Source organism: Watersipora subatra, chromosome 5 (genome assembly GCF_963576615.1).
Source record: "Watersipora subatra chromosome 5, tzWatSuba1.1, whole genome shotgun sequence".
NCBI classification, from domain to species: domain Eukaryota; kingdom Metazoa; phylum Bryozoa; class Gymnolaemata; order Cheilostomatida; family Watersiporidae; genus Watersipora; species Watersipora subatra.
The window spans coordinates 61,845,852-61,864,978 of NC_088712.1; the positions used below are offsets into that span (position 1 = coordinate 61,845,852).

The following is a 19,127-nucleotide window of genomic DNA, read 5'->3' on the forward strand; positions in this document are numbered from 1 at the left end:
CTAATCCCGCGATAATCCGCGTTTAATCGGATGACTCATCCCCCGCTAATCGGATGACTCATCCACAGATAATCCGCCGATTACGCCAGGAGCGGATCCGTAACCCCTCGAATTCAACCCCCTACTCTACACCACAATTTCCCCCCAAACCCCAACATCTCATTCAACTCCACACGATTCAATCTACACCCCTAGCCAATTTAATTCACAACCCCCTTTTTCTATCCCCCCGCTGGATCCGTCACTTTTGTGTGTAGATCTGCTCTCTATATACTACTTATGTATGTAAATGTATATATATAAATGACCAAAGTGTTAGAATAGGTTACCCGTACTGATCTTTTTTCAGCTTGATGCTTCTCTCTGTGGTCACTACAGTTCTGTTTCGTACTTCTGCTCTCTTCAGGTGACTGCTGGTGAAACATTTTCACATGTTGTCTCGTGAAGAGTGCAGCTGAGTGAAACATGCTTGTAGTGAATTTTAACTAATGATCTTTTTCTCTCACCCTGACTAAATAAATATTATATATTATAGTTAATATAATATATTATACAATGTATATTATGTATTATTATATATTAGTGTGTTATATTTTCATGAGTACTGCATAGTACTTACCTAATTGTAGGAAAGACAGATAACACCCTAAACCAAGTTTCTTCCGATCATTGTGGTTAAGTTGGGCGTCTACCCTATTCTCCATAAATCTCCATAAATCTGGACTAGTACTACTACAGAACTAACCAGTGCCAACTAATTTATTCTTTTAGAATAGCTTAACACTTTTAGGCCAGCAGACTGTTGAACAAAAATAAAACAGCATTTAGGAGTTATTCCCTCACTGTGGTTGCATGAAAAGACAATTCGTATGTAGAACGGCTGTTACAAGTAAAGTGTACTCAGCATTGTTGCACAGACAAAGAGATTTGATCATTTTTCATTGGCTATTCACTTAAACTTATCATTTGAGAATCACCTACAGCTGAGACTCACCTACCAAAGAGTCAAGAGGGTCTCAACTGGCTAATTAGGGAGGAACAGTTGATGCTTTTGCACTTTTTGGATGCATCCAAATTTGTCACCATTTCACTACAAAGTAAAATAATATACTAAGTTAAATATAAATTTCATACATTTTTTACCACAAACAGCAAATGAAAACCCTTAGAAAATGAATGACGAAGGCAAATGGAAAAAAATTCAGCAATATACATAATTGATAGTAAAGCAAGCAAGAGCTTAGGATAGATTGCAAAAGGAATTGAACAGTTGAGGTGAAAGGCTGAGGAGTTTGACTCTAAATATAAAACGCTATCACTTAGGTATCAGTTTAATTTACTAACCGGCTGAAATCTACAACATACCATAAATACTTTCATCTCTTCTTTGATGGCTATGTAGAAATCAATGAGTACTACTATTGCTATTATAGTCGCCCTTTTGTTATCTGTCTAACTTCTTGATATTTGGTTGATTTACAAATATGTGCTTGTCTATCTGGATATAAGAGTTGCAGAAGAGCTTAGAACAATTGTTCTCTTTGACCTTATCATGAGTTTCCTACTAGTGTTGTTGCTTATTGAAGTCATACCCATTGCATAAACTTCTGTACACTACACCCGCTACTGGGTTATGCTGCTCAATGTGTGCATCGTCTGATAGCTGCCTGCATCTACTATTTTATGTGTTGGATAGTCTGTGCATCTCTGCACCTGCACAAACTAATCATTTCCGTTGTGATAGATCAGTGTTTGAAGTTGTCTAATTGAGAGCCTATGATAAGCAACTCTATATTGGCTGCTAGGCAACCTTTTTTTCGCCACGTGTATGTCTGCTCGAGGTCGTAACCACCGATGCCTGCTGATAAAAGGCACATGGAAAGATTATTGTACCAGCCAGGCTCCTCATCATCAGTGTGCTGTTCCATTGTCATAGAAATCGAATGAACTTAAGTTAGCAACTTGTCCAAGATGGCCGTGGAGGCTGGTCAAGTTTTTATGCTCTAATTGACCGTCAGCTTCAACCGTCAGCTGTACACTGCATGCTCATCATCTTTTCTTCTAAAGTATAATTTAGCAGTGTCAGAGTTTGGGTAGAGTGCTCTATGCATGCTCAGTGCTTGTATGTTGCTATGTCTGTCATCTCCCTAAATTCCCTAGTCCACCATATTATGCATGCTGGGTACTTTATGGCTGGCACTGATAGGCAGTTATAGTCATGACTTGGCTCCAAGCTTTGTTAAACCTGCTGAACGTCTTGCTAGTACTTGATAAGAACCTTGTGATGCTCTTCTACTTTGTAGTTGATGTTGCTTTATATAATTCTTAAATACATGTACCCTTTATTTGTATTATTGATGGTACCTGTTGTGATTTCCAAGCCATCTGCATAAACGATACAATCTTTCCTGAGGATCTTTCCTTCTACGCTTTTCAATATCAAAACTCATTCCGTTCTGCATGCTGTGGACCTCAGTAAGATGTATTATTGAATCAATATAATTTTCCTTCTTTGCATACAGCTTGATGTTTCTCTTAAACTGATATCAAGTTCACTCCAGCAGACTGCTTAGGATGATAGTGAGCTGCGATGATAGGAAGTCACTTCGGTATCTGTCAAGCTTGATTTTGACACTAGCTAGTTGTTTGCAATTGGCCATCAATGCTGTCTTTTAGTGGATCAATAAAATCTTAATAAACCCCACAATGCAGACTGGGGTCTCTAAAACTGACCAACCTAACCATGTGGAATTAAGTCATAGGCACTCTTGCAGTCAATCAAAGTTTAGGAAAGATTAGTATATCTTCTGCTGTTTTGAGAGACTGTCTAATTTAATAGCAGATGGTGTTTAGCTCTACAGGTGCTGCTTTGGATTCACTTCTAACTACTGGTTGGTCATATGCCAAGCAATGCGTTTGTCAACTTTATTTGCGACTATTCATGAGAGCAGTTTTGAAGTAGTTCTAGCTAGTTCTAGGAAATCAACGCTTACATTTGTTCTTTCTCTATGGGTATAGTTTGACCCTTTTATCAGCCATTTTAGATGATCAACTTTTATTCAGCGTTCTATTGGCTTTTTTCATTTTAATGTGCAGAGATGTCAGTTTTTTCCCAACCAAAGGGTTTGATGATCTCAATTTTTATTTTTGCGAAACTCAAATTTTACTGCTCTCTTTGCGTTATGTTGAAGTTATGTTTATGACTGAGGAAGCTAGTAAATTGAAACTTGTGCGTAAAAATAATATTGACAATTTTTTAGATAAAACCAACTTGATTTTTATAACTATATTAAGCTTCTTATTGTAATTAAACTCAAGTATAGAGTCACTTTAAATCAAACTTGTATGCTCATGTTTCAGCCTTTATTCAAACATTTCATAAGCTTAAAAACCATAACTATTAGTTTTGTAGTAATATGCAGCTTGAAATAGTTCAGCTAACTTATAACATAATGTTATAGAGACTAGCTGAGAGAGTCGTATAGCCATTTATTTCAATGTCCATAATCATTGTAATGAAGCATTTGTATTAGTTTCAGAAAATCCAGTAAAGTAACATTTAATATTCTCTTTACTGTCATCAGAAATACAAGGGTTATTTCCAAACAGCAGGTTGTAACTAATGGTTAATTTAGACGGACATAGACTATATAGCCTGAAAAATGGAGAAACCTTGCTAAGTAATATTTAGCAATAGAAAACTTTCTATACTCACTTAACAAACCTTAACTGAAGTAAAAACATCACATGTCATATAAGAGTGAGTTACAGTAGCTATTTGATAGTAAAAAGTTAGAATTCTCAGCCTATCACGTCTTGTTCAACCAATCAATACTGGTAGACTTAATGTCATCTTTGGCAGTGTCTGGCTTGTAAACTTTAGCAGATAAAAGGCGTGTACAGATGAGGTGCATCATAAAGACAATCCCTAGTCCAAATATTCCCATTGATAAATAGAAACCAGCATTTATGTCCCAATTTACTTGAGCTTCGACTGAAACAGAATTGTATGTTTATGTAGTGAATAGCATAGTCGAAGGAACAACAAACTGTATTGAATAAATTTATTGTACATTTAAATAGGTTTTAGATGCTGTAACTTATAACTGTTTCATAGTTGTAAGTTGTACCATTGTAAGTTATAGCCATCTATGAAAATGTGGTAATTTTAATTGTAAAGTTTAGCATTTTGTGTTTTATGTATAAATTAGCTGTTATTAGAATAGAAAAGCGAAATAAAAGTTTTAAGAGTATTTTTGCAATCAACAGTTCCACGTTTTCCATCCAAGCTAAATTCATCATAATGTGAAAAGGTAAATTAAGTTACTTTGAATGATTCTATAAAGCAGATGAAATTGATCAATATTATTAGATGAAAAATTACATATTTTACATAATTTACATAATTTTGCAGGTAATAGTTGCACAAATTCCATCCAAGCTAAACCCATCATTATGTGAAGAGGTAAACTGAGTTACCTTGAACGATTTAACAAAACAGATAAAATTTATCAATAACATTAGATCAGAAGTTACATACTAGCAAGATGGGGAAGGGTCAAGGCTCCAATTCCATCAAAGAATAGCTCAACAGAGTAGGTAGTAATGGACTGCTCTGGTGACGTCAGCTCAAGACAGACTCCAAAAAAGGAAGACAACTGCAGTCCTTTGAATATCCCACATATTACCATTATTACATAGAAAACCACTAAAAAGAATATACAGAAAGATACATTCATTAGACTTGAAATTAATCTACAAACATACTATAAATATGTTTACTTATCAACTGTTTACAACTACTCATACCCTGTGCATCTAAAAAGGTCACGGTTGTATAGATACTGATATTAGTGAAGCAATTAAATTTACATTAGAAAATAGCTCATAATGTTTTTTTAGTTTTAGCTTTATATTTTATATCATAAAGATAACTCGATTCACTTTGAATACAAGCTATTTTAGTACATGCTGAAGAAGTTTATTAATTTTCTTGTACAAATCAGTGTAAATACTATAAAAATAACCTTTGACCTATTCACCTGTTGAGGGCTTCATAAGCATGAGCCCAACTGCTGAAAGCATTCCCATCTGTCCCACACAGTATATGACAGATGAGCTGACCAAGAAATAGTTGGTGAGAAGGGTGAGCCCAATGGTCACTATCAGCTGTGCTACTCCTTTGAGAATAATTCCTGACAAATATAACAATATGCAACTTACTAGCCGAGCAAGTCTATAAATATGCTTGCTGGTAACATGCTCAATTCTTGTATTGAGTCTTGCTATAAACTTTGTTTACTTAATAGCTTTTGTGGTTTTCATGTCTCGTGTATCATTTTTGCTTTCTTTGCTTGCATAGCCTAAAAGCTGTGTCAGAAAAATTGGCAATGCTGATGGTACATTTTCTTTATTTATAGTCTACACATCTTCTATGGCTACAGGTTACAAACTGTGACCACAGGCTACGATATACCAATTATGTTCACAGACTACACTATATTAATTATGTCCACAGACTACAGCGCATCGATTATGGCTATTACAGCTTTCATTAATAAAGTTAGTTGTTTAATTAATAAATAAATTAATTAAACATTAAGTAATGCTGTTTAATTAATTCATAAATTAATTAAACAGCTGTCAGTGATTAAATATCAGGTGAAATCACTTGAGCTGATAAGAGTAGTCCTTCTAACATACTGAGACTTAGACTTCAAGTATACTGAGATAAATAAGAGTAGGCATACAGTATACAGAGTCTTGAGCTAAGGGAGTCAAAAGAAAGATATAGGACTACCAGTAAAGACTAACAACTGATTTATAGATTTTATATATTGACAGAAGTTAGTAAAAAAGTGTGAAGTAAGGCTTATAGGCAAACAAATTGCCCAAAACATACCAACTTACCCATTTGACTTCCTACATGCACCAAAGCCGTACTATTAACATACTTATGGGTTAGGTTAGCTATGCTGTTGATGCTCCTAAGCTGCATGTTAGCAGCTTCAACTAAATACCTGTTTATTTGAACATCTTGTTATGTCTTCTTTATGGTCTCAATAATATTTTTGAAAGCAAATTTATAAACATTTATGACTTTACAACTTAGCGTGAGAGATCAGATTCGACCTGAAAAATGTGAGGAATGTTATCAAAATGACCGCTAGCCAGAATGACCCAAATATTGACTGAGTTTACATCGAGGCAACAACTCCAATATATCACCTACCTACAGCCTCTACCCTCTACCTCTACAATAATAAAACATAAGAACAAACATGTTTTATAGCATTTTCATGTACAACATGAATTACCCAACAGAAAACATATAAAATGCTCTAATACAGTTGTCCTTATAAATACTAAGTCATAATAGATTTCACCATTCCACAAACATATTGACCTTCTGTGTTTGATTTTTATAAAAATAATATTTTATTGCTTTATCTGGTGTCATAGGTGTTGCAGGCTATGCATTTCTACTAGTGGTCTTTGTGACAAAGATTGTTTGAGCTTCAATGTGCATGTATTCTGCCTAAAACTAAAATCCTATTACTAAAGATTAAAACAAAACTGTCTGCTCTGAAATCATTTTCACCAATGCCTATGTTTCGTTTTTGTAAAGCATTCATTAATATAAATCTCCCCATTGCGCTTCAAAAATTATATATACTGCTTAACACACAAATTACATAAAGTGGATGTTGTGACAGTTATCTTCTATGTTTGTTCACCAAAGCTAAACTTTCTCAGCTTATCCAAGGTTGTGGTGGTTACCAAGAATTGCATGAAAAAACAGAAAATCTTCCTGTGGTCAACAGAGCGACAAGCAAGTAGTTGAACACCTGCAATTAATGACTATAGGATTTGTATTTTAAATAAGCTTCTAAACCTGATCACTATGCGCTTGGTACACTAAAGCTGTGCATAAGCAAATGTAATTGATTTTTTATTATTTAATGTTTATGTTTTATTTGGCACCTTGCCTCGGGTGCACGAATATTTTTACATAAAATCGTTTAACAATCTGTTCCAGCGCCAGTAATTATCTATAGCAGTCTAAATAAGAGAGTTGTCATGTTGGCCCAAGAACTCAAATGACAATTGTATCAAAACATAAAGACGTCTTTTAGGACCTACTTTACTGGTTAAAGCAAACTGCTAGAACAGTCTCGGCAACTATATTAAACAAACTGACTCTTAGATGCTTCAGTAAAATTCTTATGATTAATAGCATGTCAGTTGATCAGTTGATCTGCTCAGCTTTGAAGGTGGGAAACTAGCTTACCCATTTATATAAGCTTATAAGTTACATAGCGCCAAAGTTTATAAGTTTATAAAAGTTATACAATGTTAACGTTTATAAGTTTATATAAGTTATATAATGTTAACGTTTATAAGTTTATATAAGTTATACAATGTTAACGCTTATAAGTTTATATAAGTTATAGGTTTACACATTTATTAGGCTCAATATGAACTTGCTAATTTATTCAGTTGATGACAATTGTTTTTTAAACAAGAATTTACGTGGACTATTTGTTTTTAGCTCTACTCAAAACATTAAAACTAACATTTTTCAACTTTTCCTTATACATGTAAATGACTTAATAAATAAAATATGAAAGCTCTAAAATTTGACCACATTTGAATTTACCGTGACCTTAAGGACAAATTAGAAAACCAAAATTTCGATTTTTGTACATAAACTACAAACTGGCAAAGTTATCGCAGAATAAATTTCGCAAAATTTAACTGGTCGTATTTTTTAATAAAAAACTTTATAAATAGGAAATAAATAACAGCAATTTTCAAGTTGACCTGAAACTGTATTGAACATGCTTTCAGGACAGAATCTAACCAACTGCTAAAAGTTAGTAAATTGTGCAAGGGGCAAATTTTACGAATATACAGTTGTTAAAAATTACGCAAATCCTGGTAAATAAAGTATGAAATTAATCAAAATTAAAAACGTAATAAAGTTAAATTTAGCTCAAAATGATATATTAATAAGTTAATGCTTTGTAAATTTTGTAACATTTGCATGTACAACATAAATTACTCAGCGGAACATATATAAAAGACTACAATGCAGTTGGCCTTACAAATAGTATATCTCAATAGATTTTACCATTTCACACAAAATATTGACCTTCTGTCTTTGATTTGCATAAAAATAGTATTTGAATTGCTATATCTGATGTCATGAGTCTTGCAGGCTATGCATGTCCACAGACGGTTTTGTAACAAAGATGGATTGAGCTTCAACATGTATGTGTCCTGCCTAGAATTAAAAACATATCAGTAGATGTGTTACTTGAGATTAAAGCAATATTGTCTACACTGAAATCGCTTTCACCAATGGCTAAGCTTCCTTTTTATAAAACTTTCATTAATAAGAATCTTCCCACTGTGCCTCAAACCTTATAAATATTGCTTAACACACAAGTTAAATAACATGGATGTTATGACAGTCATCTTCTATATTTGCTCACCAAAGCTAAATTCTGTCAGAGTAAATCCAAGGTTGTGGTAGGTGTAGTCGCCAAGAACCGCATAAAAACAAGCGAGTCCTCCTGTGGTCAGCAAAGCAGTAAGCAAATAAGTGATAATCTGCAATTAATGACGAGAGGATTTTGATATTTCAAACAAATTTTTAAACCTGAGCGCTCTGCGCATGCTACATAGAAACTAGGATTAAACAGATGCTGTTGGCTTGGCCTTATTTAATCGTTGTTATTAGTTTGGCACCTTGTATTTTTTGAAATAAGTTTGTTTCACAATCGCAATAGCAGTCTAGACTAGCCGGTTTTTATGTTGGCCTAGGGGCGTAAGAACAAATGGTTTCAAAACATAAAAAAGTATTTAAGAGCCCACGATGTTAATTAAAGCCAACTGTACCGGAACAGTCTGGGTAGCTTTAATAAACTAACTGAACCTCAGAGATTTTAGGGAAATCATTATGATTAATAGCATATTAGGCTGAAAACCATCCGTATTCGTAAGTTGATCTGCTTAGTCTTAATGGTGTGAAACTAGTTAGGTTTACATCTTTGTTACATCATCATGAACTGACTCCTTTATTTTAGTTGATAGTAATTTCCTTTTGAAAAAGAACTTATGCGGAATGTTTAGTTTTAACTTTGGTGAAAATTTGAAAACTACCGTTTACAGTTTTTAATATACATATAAATAATTTGATAATGTATTGCATGCAAAATCTATCTGCATTTGAACTTATCGAGACCTTGAGGGCATATCGTAAGACACAAATAGCGATCTTGCAAACTTCAAACTTAAACTGTAAAATTGAAAAGTTACTATTGCAAACCATTGGTAAAATTGTGAGTGATATTTTGTATTAAAAAAGCTTTGTGATAATATAATGAAATTTACAAAACTTTTTCAGTTGGCCCCAAATTGTAGGGTTTCAAAAAATGTCATCTAACCATCTGCTTAAAAATATGAAGTGGTCACTAAGTGCACCATGGGCATATTGTAGTATTGTTATAAATACATATACATGTATAGTTGTCTAAAATTATGCAAATAACTCTAAGTAAAATATGAAATTCGTTTAAATTAAAAGTGTAATGAAAGAAAATTAACCTTAAAATGGTGGATTGCTTAATTGATCTAGCAGCTAATAATTCTTGAATGCTTTCGGTTGCTGGAAATGGCTGTGTTTTCTTTTTAACACAACGACTTGTTGCACCAGATGTTAAACTAGAGCAAGGGCCTGGCGTTGCCAAAGGTAGTAAAGGATATTGAAAAGATCTAACCAAGTGAATAATATATTACAACTATACGTTTCATTTATTTGCAAGTGAATGTGTAATGTAACTTATAATAGAGCTATATGGTAATACTAATTAAATGATTGAAATGTGATCTTAAATAAGACCTTATGAATGTTCTGGGTACATTCTTAATACACTATTTCTGGCGTGCTTCTTAGCGCAAAAATATTTTTGAGTTTTTCCCAGCGATGGCAAGACACAGCCATTTTTTAGCATTGCCAACACTTGAACAGCCTAAAGAAAATTGACCATGAGCGAACACAGTTTCTGTAAGTTTCAGTCTGACAACTTCTAGTGTTTGTCCTTGACCCTTATTCACAGATTAGAAATTAAAGTCTCTTGAAATCAAATGGTATCAAAATGGTGGCTTCTAGAACACAGGCTACCACTTGTCTAATACATCATCAATTTCTAAAGCAAAGCTGTGGTAGGTCTAAGTTTCTAAGGAAAATAACTGGAACTTCATTTTTCAAAATGAATTTATGAGGAGGCAGACCCAAGGTCAGTGGCCATTTTGAATTTCTATTAAACTGTTTTATCTGAATCAACCATTTTGTTAATCGATTTGTAGCTCTTGTGTACACCAGTTAATTTGTTAATGAGTTTGGTATTAGCTGAATCAATTGCACCATTATCAGGAGCAATAATAACCCTTTCACCAATTCACCAAAAGTCTAATTGAAATATTTAAAAACATTTTGGATGTAAATTCTCCTTCTGATCTTTTTGGAATCAAAAATAATGCTTGGCCCAGTGAAAGAACTCTTCGGTGAATTTCACCAAGTAAATCTCAATTTTTTTATCAGCTAGAACCTTCTCTTAGTCTCGCTGATCAAGAATATAACATAATAATATATCAATAATAGATAATATATCAAGGGTTTGTAGGGTCTTGAAGGTTTAGTTTAGATGGAGTAGGCACACGAACAAACATATTTGATATTTTTATATTTGTTGCGGGCTCGTCCTACAACAATATAAGACTCCATATAAAGAGACATGTTGGGCTAGTTGCTCATGCATACCTATACAAAAAGTTGCTATTGATATTTATGTTATTCCAGTCAGGTTATCTTCTTGACATTCATAAACAAGCGGAATTTTTTAGTGTTGCAGCCCATTGGTTAACAAACAATTCCTAAACTGATTCTGTCAAAATGGGCGCTGCTGACAAGTAGAGTTGGAAGGATGGCAAAAATACTGAGCATACTGGCGGTAACTTGTTTAAATTGCTGATGACTTTTCCATTTTGAAGGTGCTGTCCATAGAGTTATCTCCTCTTTAGAGTGATAACTGTGGGTTCAACAACACGGCCGTTTCCGGTGCCAAGGAGCGTTTAGGCCACGCCCCTTTTTTGTGCTAGTCACTCGTAGTGATTGACAGAACAATAACATCAGCCATGAGAATGATCATGAATTTGCACAGTTAAGATAGTAATTATTGCTCATATTAAAGAAATGATGATTATAGTTTATTACTCTAAGATATGCTTATTATTTAAAGCAATTCAATACCTACTTGACTTGCAACTGACACTGAATAGATAGTGTTAAGTGAGTTAATGTAATTAGTTACTCATGGATAAGATAGATAGTCATACTGGGGTTGTATTACATTGGTGTGATGGCAAGCTAATCGACTGCTATCAACTGAAAGTATTGACATTGTATGGTGATAGAGTGATTCATTGACACCACAGTCCACAAACAGCCCTTGCATGTAATATTAGATTTCAAAACATATCAATCAAATACATAGACTAGCTTGAAGCAAAGATGTCCACTAGTTAGTGGACATCTTTGCTTGATGTAAGCAAGCAAAAAGTTTGAAAGTTAGAGTGGCAAATGTTGTTATATGTTAAATAAAAATAAATTATACTTAAGGATACTAAATTATAATTATTTAAAAAATAAAATAGACTTTTTTATTACGTTATTTATTAAACAATTTTTTATTGTAATCATAGCTAAACAGATTATATTTAGCCATTACTTGCTAATTATTTCACATTTACATTTAAACACCTTTGCAGTTTCATTTTTCTTCCTAATTTATTTCAACAAAAAACTACTTTCATGATATGAAATCTAAAAGTTGTAGTTGTTTGAAAAAGCTTGAAAACCTTTACAGTTGTTTTTTCCTCTTAATTCATTTGAAATGCTTAAAAATATTTTCTCATGATATGAAGTTTAAAAGTTAGAATGGTAAATGTTATATAAAAATAAATTTTCTGTTCAAAGACTTTTTTATTACCCGAGCAACTCGGGTAGTACAGCTCATCGTTGATGGCAGTCGATTAGCTTCCCATCACACTAATGCAATACAACCCCAGTGTGACTATCTATCTTATCTATGAGTAACTGATTGCATTAACTCCCTTACACTATCTATTCAGTGCCTTTGCAAGTTATGTAGGTATCAGGGATTACGTGTATGTCACAATTTCCATTTCCATAATTCATTTCCATATTATTTCCATTTCCATAGCACTTCCATAATTCATTTCCATATTATTCCCATTTCGATAAGATTTCCCTACTTCATTTCCATATTATTTCCATTTCCATAGAATTTCCATAATTCATTTCCATATTATTTCCATTTCCATAACATTTCCCTACTTCATTTCCATATTATTTCCAATTCCATAGCATTTCCATAATTCATTTCCATATTATTTCCATTTCCATAACATTTCCATATTTCTAAAATAAAATTTCCATATCCATTTCCCTAAAATTATGGAAATATTTATGTTTATGGAAATGGATATGGAAAAGTAAACATTTCCATAATGTGTTTAGCGATCCCTGGTAGGTATTGAATTGCTTTAAATAATAAGCATATATTAGAGTAATAAACTAATCATCACTGCTTTAATATGAGCATTAATTACTATCTTAACTGGAAATTCATGATCCTTGTTTAACCCTTATCATGGCTGATGTTATTGATCTAGTCAATCACTATGACTGACTAGCACAAAAAAGGGGCGTGGCCTAAACGCTCCTTGTTGGCACCGGAAACCCTCATGTAGTTATCACTCTAGGGAGACATAACTCTATGGTGCTGTCTGATGGAAACCGAACTACGTAAACAACCAACACCTATGATAAACTATGTACTGTTATTTAAAGAGCTTTATATTAAAACATACTGTAGCACAGCTTAAAACTTTCAATCACTAATTTAACCATGAGAAAATTTTTAAAAACTGGCAGCATTCCATATGCAATATTTATTTTCAGATGTAGTACTTAAAATACTGCCTGTAAATAGTATTTTATATCATATTTTGCTTCCAATCTAGGTATAATTATATTTTAGTACAATGTAATAAAGCAGTTGTATCTGACCATCTCTGATTGTCTTACCCTTGTGTGAAGTTTCAAGGAAAAAATGTAAATATAAAACGTTATTGCAGCAAATTATGAATTTATTAATGTTTCCATGACAATTACCTAGGTCGACTCACAGTTCTAAATGCTGTTTCAATTTCTAGCAATAGTATTACATATGATATTTATAATACTGTCTGCATTGCATCAGCATAGCAATAAAACTGTAACACTTTTGACACTAATACTCCAGCTAATCTCATTAGATTGCCGCCCATACGTCAGCTCATTTTAGTTGAGTTTAGTCCGTCTTTGATAGTCCATAAGCTTTTCAAGTTCAACGTACATGCAATATAATTCTGTAAAAATAACAACAGGAACAAAACACCAAGTGATAAAATGTATTTACTTTAATTAGGTTTTTCCTCAAACAAGTGTTACTTTAAAAAAAAGTTTTAGCAGAAGAATTATTCAATGTTTTTTCTTCAAATAGTTGTAATACAGCTTACAATTTTAAGCTTTACTTTTAGAGCGGATTTTTACAAGAAATTACAAACTTTTTAAATTTGCTTTTGCTTTGCAGTTCTTTTAAAATAAATACAAGCTTCACTTCTCTATTTTAACAGTAGAACTTTTGCTACAAGTTATGCTAACACTTATATAACGTGAATACGACCTGAGTAAAATAGGATGGAAGTTATCGCTCCCTGGATGAAAACCTGTTGAATTAAACTCAAGGAACAGTTACGGCTGATTTATATTTTTATTCAAGTTTTTAGCGTTTAACTGATCATTCGAAAGCTGTGCTAAGTTTTGCAAAACATAAAGTACTAGCTGAATATCCGGTGTTGAGAAATATACATATATAGATGTGTTCTTAACAACAATCCTATCATGAATAACTAATTCAACTGGTTGCTGACTGTCATTATTTTAGCGCATAACGCTTGCCCTCAATTTACATCTTCTTTAAAAGGTGACGAAAAGTACAGATAAAAATCATGAACAAATGTTCAGACCTTTAAATTCAGTCTTGTAAAAGTTATTTAAAATCTAAATTCACTTACTCCTTTAGTTTTTAAAACTGTCAGTAGAGAGTTATCACCTCCTGAACTTTCTGCAGACTTTGTCTCCTCATTAAATTTTTTCTCAAAGTCTTCTTCCTATAAAATAATTGTTCTTGAAAAAAATGTAGGTTGAACACCATTTTTCTGTTTACATGCTGCAATTTTGTTAAATATTCGCTGCTTTTTAGTTTTAAAACAGCTTTCCATTACGACTGATTGCTATTCCTTTCTTCTAAACCAACTATCTGTTGAAACTCAGTAAATATATTTATTATATACATTATGAATATAATATGCATGTATTTACTGTGCATATGCTACATAGACAATATTTTTTCTCTCCGTAAACAGAGCTTTTTTCACACTGATTTCGTGTCACCGTATATAAAATTACTATGAAAAACATTGACTTCTTAGTACGAGCTCTGCAAATGAGATAAGGCGTTTAACTACACTCTTTGAATATGTATCGCAGACACATGCAACATATAATATTGATTGATAGACGAACACAGATAAAATAACAAAGTAGAAAAACAGCTTAAGACATAATCGGGCAATGACAAGTAGAGCGTCTTCCTTTAAAATTTTTATTAGATAATTATAACTTGTTTGCAAATATTCTCAATTTACACAATGTTCTGCAAATTTGTGTGTGTTAGCTTGACGTTTCAGCGCAATTCATGTTTTGATAGAAAACCTTAATAGGGTTGTTGACTTCACTTTATTCCTTCTGCCTTTAGACTATTATTAGGAATGGTTAAAACACAATGATAAAATATATCCTTACGTTAGTTTCATCATCTGAGCTACCGACAAGAAGCACCTGTGAAATGCGGCTTGACTGACGGACAATTCGTATCACCTCTCTCAATTCAGTTTCTTTTGTTTCACTAAAAAGAGGGTAAAGTAGCTAAAACCTCAAAACCAAACGTAAGATTTATTGTTAGTTAGAGCTAGGAGCTCGAGTTTTAACACATTCAAAGCAACCCTGTAACAATTACATTCCTAATTCATTTAATCAAAAAAAGCAGGTAACATGCATACTCCAGTTGATCATTTACTTTGATTTTTACAAAAGTTTAGTTTCTATGCTCTGGTTTTTAGTGGCGAAGTTTAGACGCCAGTTTGTATGATGATGTTCTGTATATATGTGAATGTATCTGTGACGCATAAAGTACCTTTTCTCTATTTCCCTTTCCTTATCGTCAGACGTGTCATCAGAAATCTTTCCTTCAGGCTCAGTAGTTTTGTTTTCATGATGCAACATATTTCCACCAACTCCCTGGAGATGATATATTCTTGCCTTTTGGCCTGAAAGTGTTCACAAACCTTCCATTTAAAAAAAGTCATTTTATCAGATTTGACTACGTAAACAGTGCAGGAGGTGAAAATGTCACGTGCCATATTGGATAGAGTATGCTGGCTCCATATTTTATATTTGCACAAGTTACTGCGATACTGTTTGTAATTAAATAAATAGGAAAGCTTCTTATGCTAAATTTTAATTGCTAGGCTAAGATAAGTACCATGTTGAGTAAGCTATTTGTAAGGTTCAAGACAATAAAATAGCAACTTCAGTCAGACAGACTTTTAATAGTTAATTCTTTCTTCTGTATTTCTGTAGCATTCTGGTTGGTAACATCTGCGTTACTAGCGTATTCAGGAGTGTAAATAAGTGCAGCCACAAAGTTGAGGGTGTTCAAAGCTCCGAGAGTGATGAATGTCATGTTGAACCCAAGATTCTGCATCATGGAATCTACAAAAAAACGGTGTTTAAAGTCCTTTGTTTGTGGCTATGTTGTTCTAATTGCTGCTATAATTATTTTTACATGGTAGCAGACATGGTGCATTTTCAAACCAATAAACAAGTTACATAACACTGTAAGAAAATATTAGATATTGCAATATTGAGTAAAAAACATGTGAACAAATTTAAAGACAAAAAGGTTTTTTTAATACTTCAGGAGTAATCTATAAAAAAAAACAGAAATGAACCAACCTACTACTGGAGGCCATCCAATTTCAGCAATGTTGAAGCTCACCATCATGGCTATTGAGAGAGGAAGTTGGTGAGAGGGAAAATATATGTTGTTCATGGAGTAAGACACAACGTGGTTTAAAGCTGCACCAGTTCCTAAAAAATAAAATGTATTTTTACACAAGCTAAGCATAAAAAACTTTGTTTTTAGCTTAAAGGATGAACAAATCAACAAAATATCATAAAAACTTTGAAATTGGGTATGGATTTTATTCTTTAGCGTGTTAGAACTTTTTGTGTTCACATTAATGATGCTCCGAGTTAAGACCTAATGACCATTTCTAGAAATTTTTTGTGAAACGATTAAAATCACACAAATAATGAATTAAATAATTTAAAGATAAGATTGAAGAATTGGTTCCAATTCAAATATTTGCTTTAGTGATTATTTCAACTATTGTGGCATGTAATGTTTATTAAGCATTAGTTTGTGAGCTATTATTTTACCCAAAATAAAATTTAAAAATTTAATTACCTAAATATACCGCATTTAATTTAACTTATGTTTCTTATTTAGGTGAGTCATCTGTGGTGTTTTGATACAAGAATAAATGATCTCTAGTACCAGTAGCAAACCAGCACTCCCCTTGAAAGTTGGTAATACTTCACAAGGGGGAAATAAATTGTTTCAAGAAGAAGACACTACATGGCTAACAAACAAACAGAACATCTATTGAGTTCATGCAGTTGAAACTTAATTAAATGGCTCCAATAATCTGTGAATTCAGAGCTCTGATAACCATAAACTTTTTATATGGAAAAAGTGTTAAAACCTTTAATAAAATTGATCGAATTAATTTAACAATTCAGCATAGACATGACAGGACCTCACAATTTAAAATAGTATTCAGATGTCATTAAGAAAGTTATTACAATTGTTTTACCGTATAAAACACCACTTGCTAGCATGCCCTGCCATGACTGCGTAGAAAAGGCAGTAGCAGTCAGCCCTGTGACAGTGAACACAGCAGCGATAATTTGAGTCCGTCTCTCTCCAAGCTTTTGTCTTATTTGGTTGCCCGGTAGTACTGGAAATATATACCAGATTAAACTGCCAGCTCCTTGGGAGAATGTTGCTCTACGAAAAACTGGCGAAAATGAGCTGGTTGGTTGTGTATTATTATAGTCGATGCAAAAAGTGACACGCGTGTACTTAGATGTTGTCATATTTCAAACATTTAACTGAACTCTGCCAACTACAGACACATAGTCGTGATATAGTCTAATCTATATACATGCACATACCATATTTACTAGGAAGAGTATATTTTACAACATTGATGACATATATACCTATAATCCTAGATAGAGTAGGTAGCATATTATAGCTGTGATGATATGCATACCAGTATTCATTCATAGAGTGTCAAGTTATAACTTAGATGATATACATACCCGTGATCATAGGTGGAGTATCAGTTTATAACTTAGATTATATACATATCAGTAATCATAGGTAGAATATCACACTATAGTTTTGGTGACACATATACCAGTGTTCATAAGCTACATATCTGATGACAGGATAAATAATAGATAAAATCCTGGCAAAAACTTTCTGTTTAACCTTTCCCTATATTTCATACACAATTAACTGAGTAAGACTGAGAGTGACTTTTGTGCCTCTCATCAAACTTTCTTCTCTATCGTTTGTATGCTAGTATACTTACATAGAAATAATATTGCAAAATTTATTTTTGTAGCAATTAAGTGTGAAGTAAATATATGAATAACATTCTGAGTTAATTATTGATATATTTGGTCACTGTCCTATGGGCATACAGCTCATAACAAAATATTGAATATTACGGTTCACAAACACATTTGCTTTTCCCGATGAATATGAAGAGTAAAGGCTCGAGTTAGTCGACTGCTGACTTATATAATATACACACCTGTAATAATAGCTAGATAATCATGTCATTGCTTAGATAAAATAAATTTTGACAAGTCATTAAAATATTTACTTTGCATCAAGAATACAAAAGGCTAGTTTATATTATTGATATTCTTGATAAATACATGTACCAAGTTTAAAAATTTATTAATGTAAAGCGGAGACATTTGATGAGTTTATGATAGTTCTCTACTTACTATAGAATAAATTTTTCTTTTGATTGACCAATATGTAGGTAAACATTAATAAAACACAAAGGTATATTTTGCTTTTATATTCACGTACTAGTATAACTTTGCGTGACCACAAAACCGAGTAAATTTGCATAGAGCTAATTTAGTATGCTTGTAAGCTAGCTTTACCTGCTTAGCTATTTTAATAAATTTTAATACAAAGTAAGTTTCAAGTAGTGAAATAGACATGAATTTAATTTTCAATCTTGCTTGAGCCTAGAGAAAGTTTAGTAATAATAGTAAACACTAAATGGGATGACCAATTTTAAAGAAACATTGCTGATTATTCAATGTCTAATAATCATATTGAACCGGCATATTTGATAACAGTGGTAGTTCATGTCTGTTTTAAAAGGTTTGTAAACAACCTGCCAAACATTGTTATTAGGAAATCTATTTGCTACTTAGCTGGCTTACCTCCCATAAAGCACAATGCAGCTTGTACAGTTCCAATATTGGCCGAGAGAGTTCTTTCTCCATAGTGCCTCTGTAAATGTAGAGGCAGCGCTGCCATTGTAGAGAATGCATAGCCGCAGTTAAGTATGTTAGTTATCAAACCAGTGCATGCAACTAGCCACCTGTACCTGCTAGCTGAGAATAATTGGCTATTAAACATCTTGACATCAACTGTGCAAAGGTTTGCGTATGTGTGTGTGTGTGTGTGCTAAGAACGCTTAGTCTTTATTTTGTATGTTGGATATTTTCTCATAACAAGCAAATTAGGCATGTAACAAATCATAAGCCAATG

The 19,127-nt window shown here is 32.9% G+C and overlaps 1 protein-coding gene across 1 annotated transcript; it reads right to left on the minus strand.

Moving 5' to 3' along the window:
* Positions 1-3,363: 3,363 nt before the first annotated feature.
* LOC137396298 (uncharacterized) lies at positions 3,364-18,899 on the minus strand. Its single transcript, XM_068082504.1, has 11 exons — positions 18,797-18,899; positions 17,134-17,277; positions 16,211-16,345; positions 15,800-15,967; positions 15,390-15,522; positions 14,999-15,101; positions 14,209-14,304; positions 8,499-8,616; positions 5,043-5,195; positions 4,541-4,708; positions 3,364-3,994 (listed from the first exon to the last, which is right to left on the minus strand). The coding sequence occupies exons 1-11, from the start codon at positions 18,891-18,893 to the stop codon at positions 3,810-3,812; spliced, it is 1,500 nt and encodes a 499-aa protein (XP_067938605.1). The 5' UTR covers positions 18,894-18,899; the 3' UTR covers positions 3,364-3,809.
* Positions 18,900-19,127: the final 228 nt, after the last annotated feature.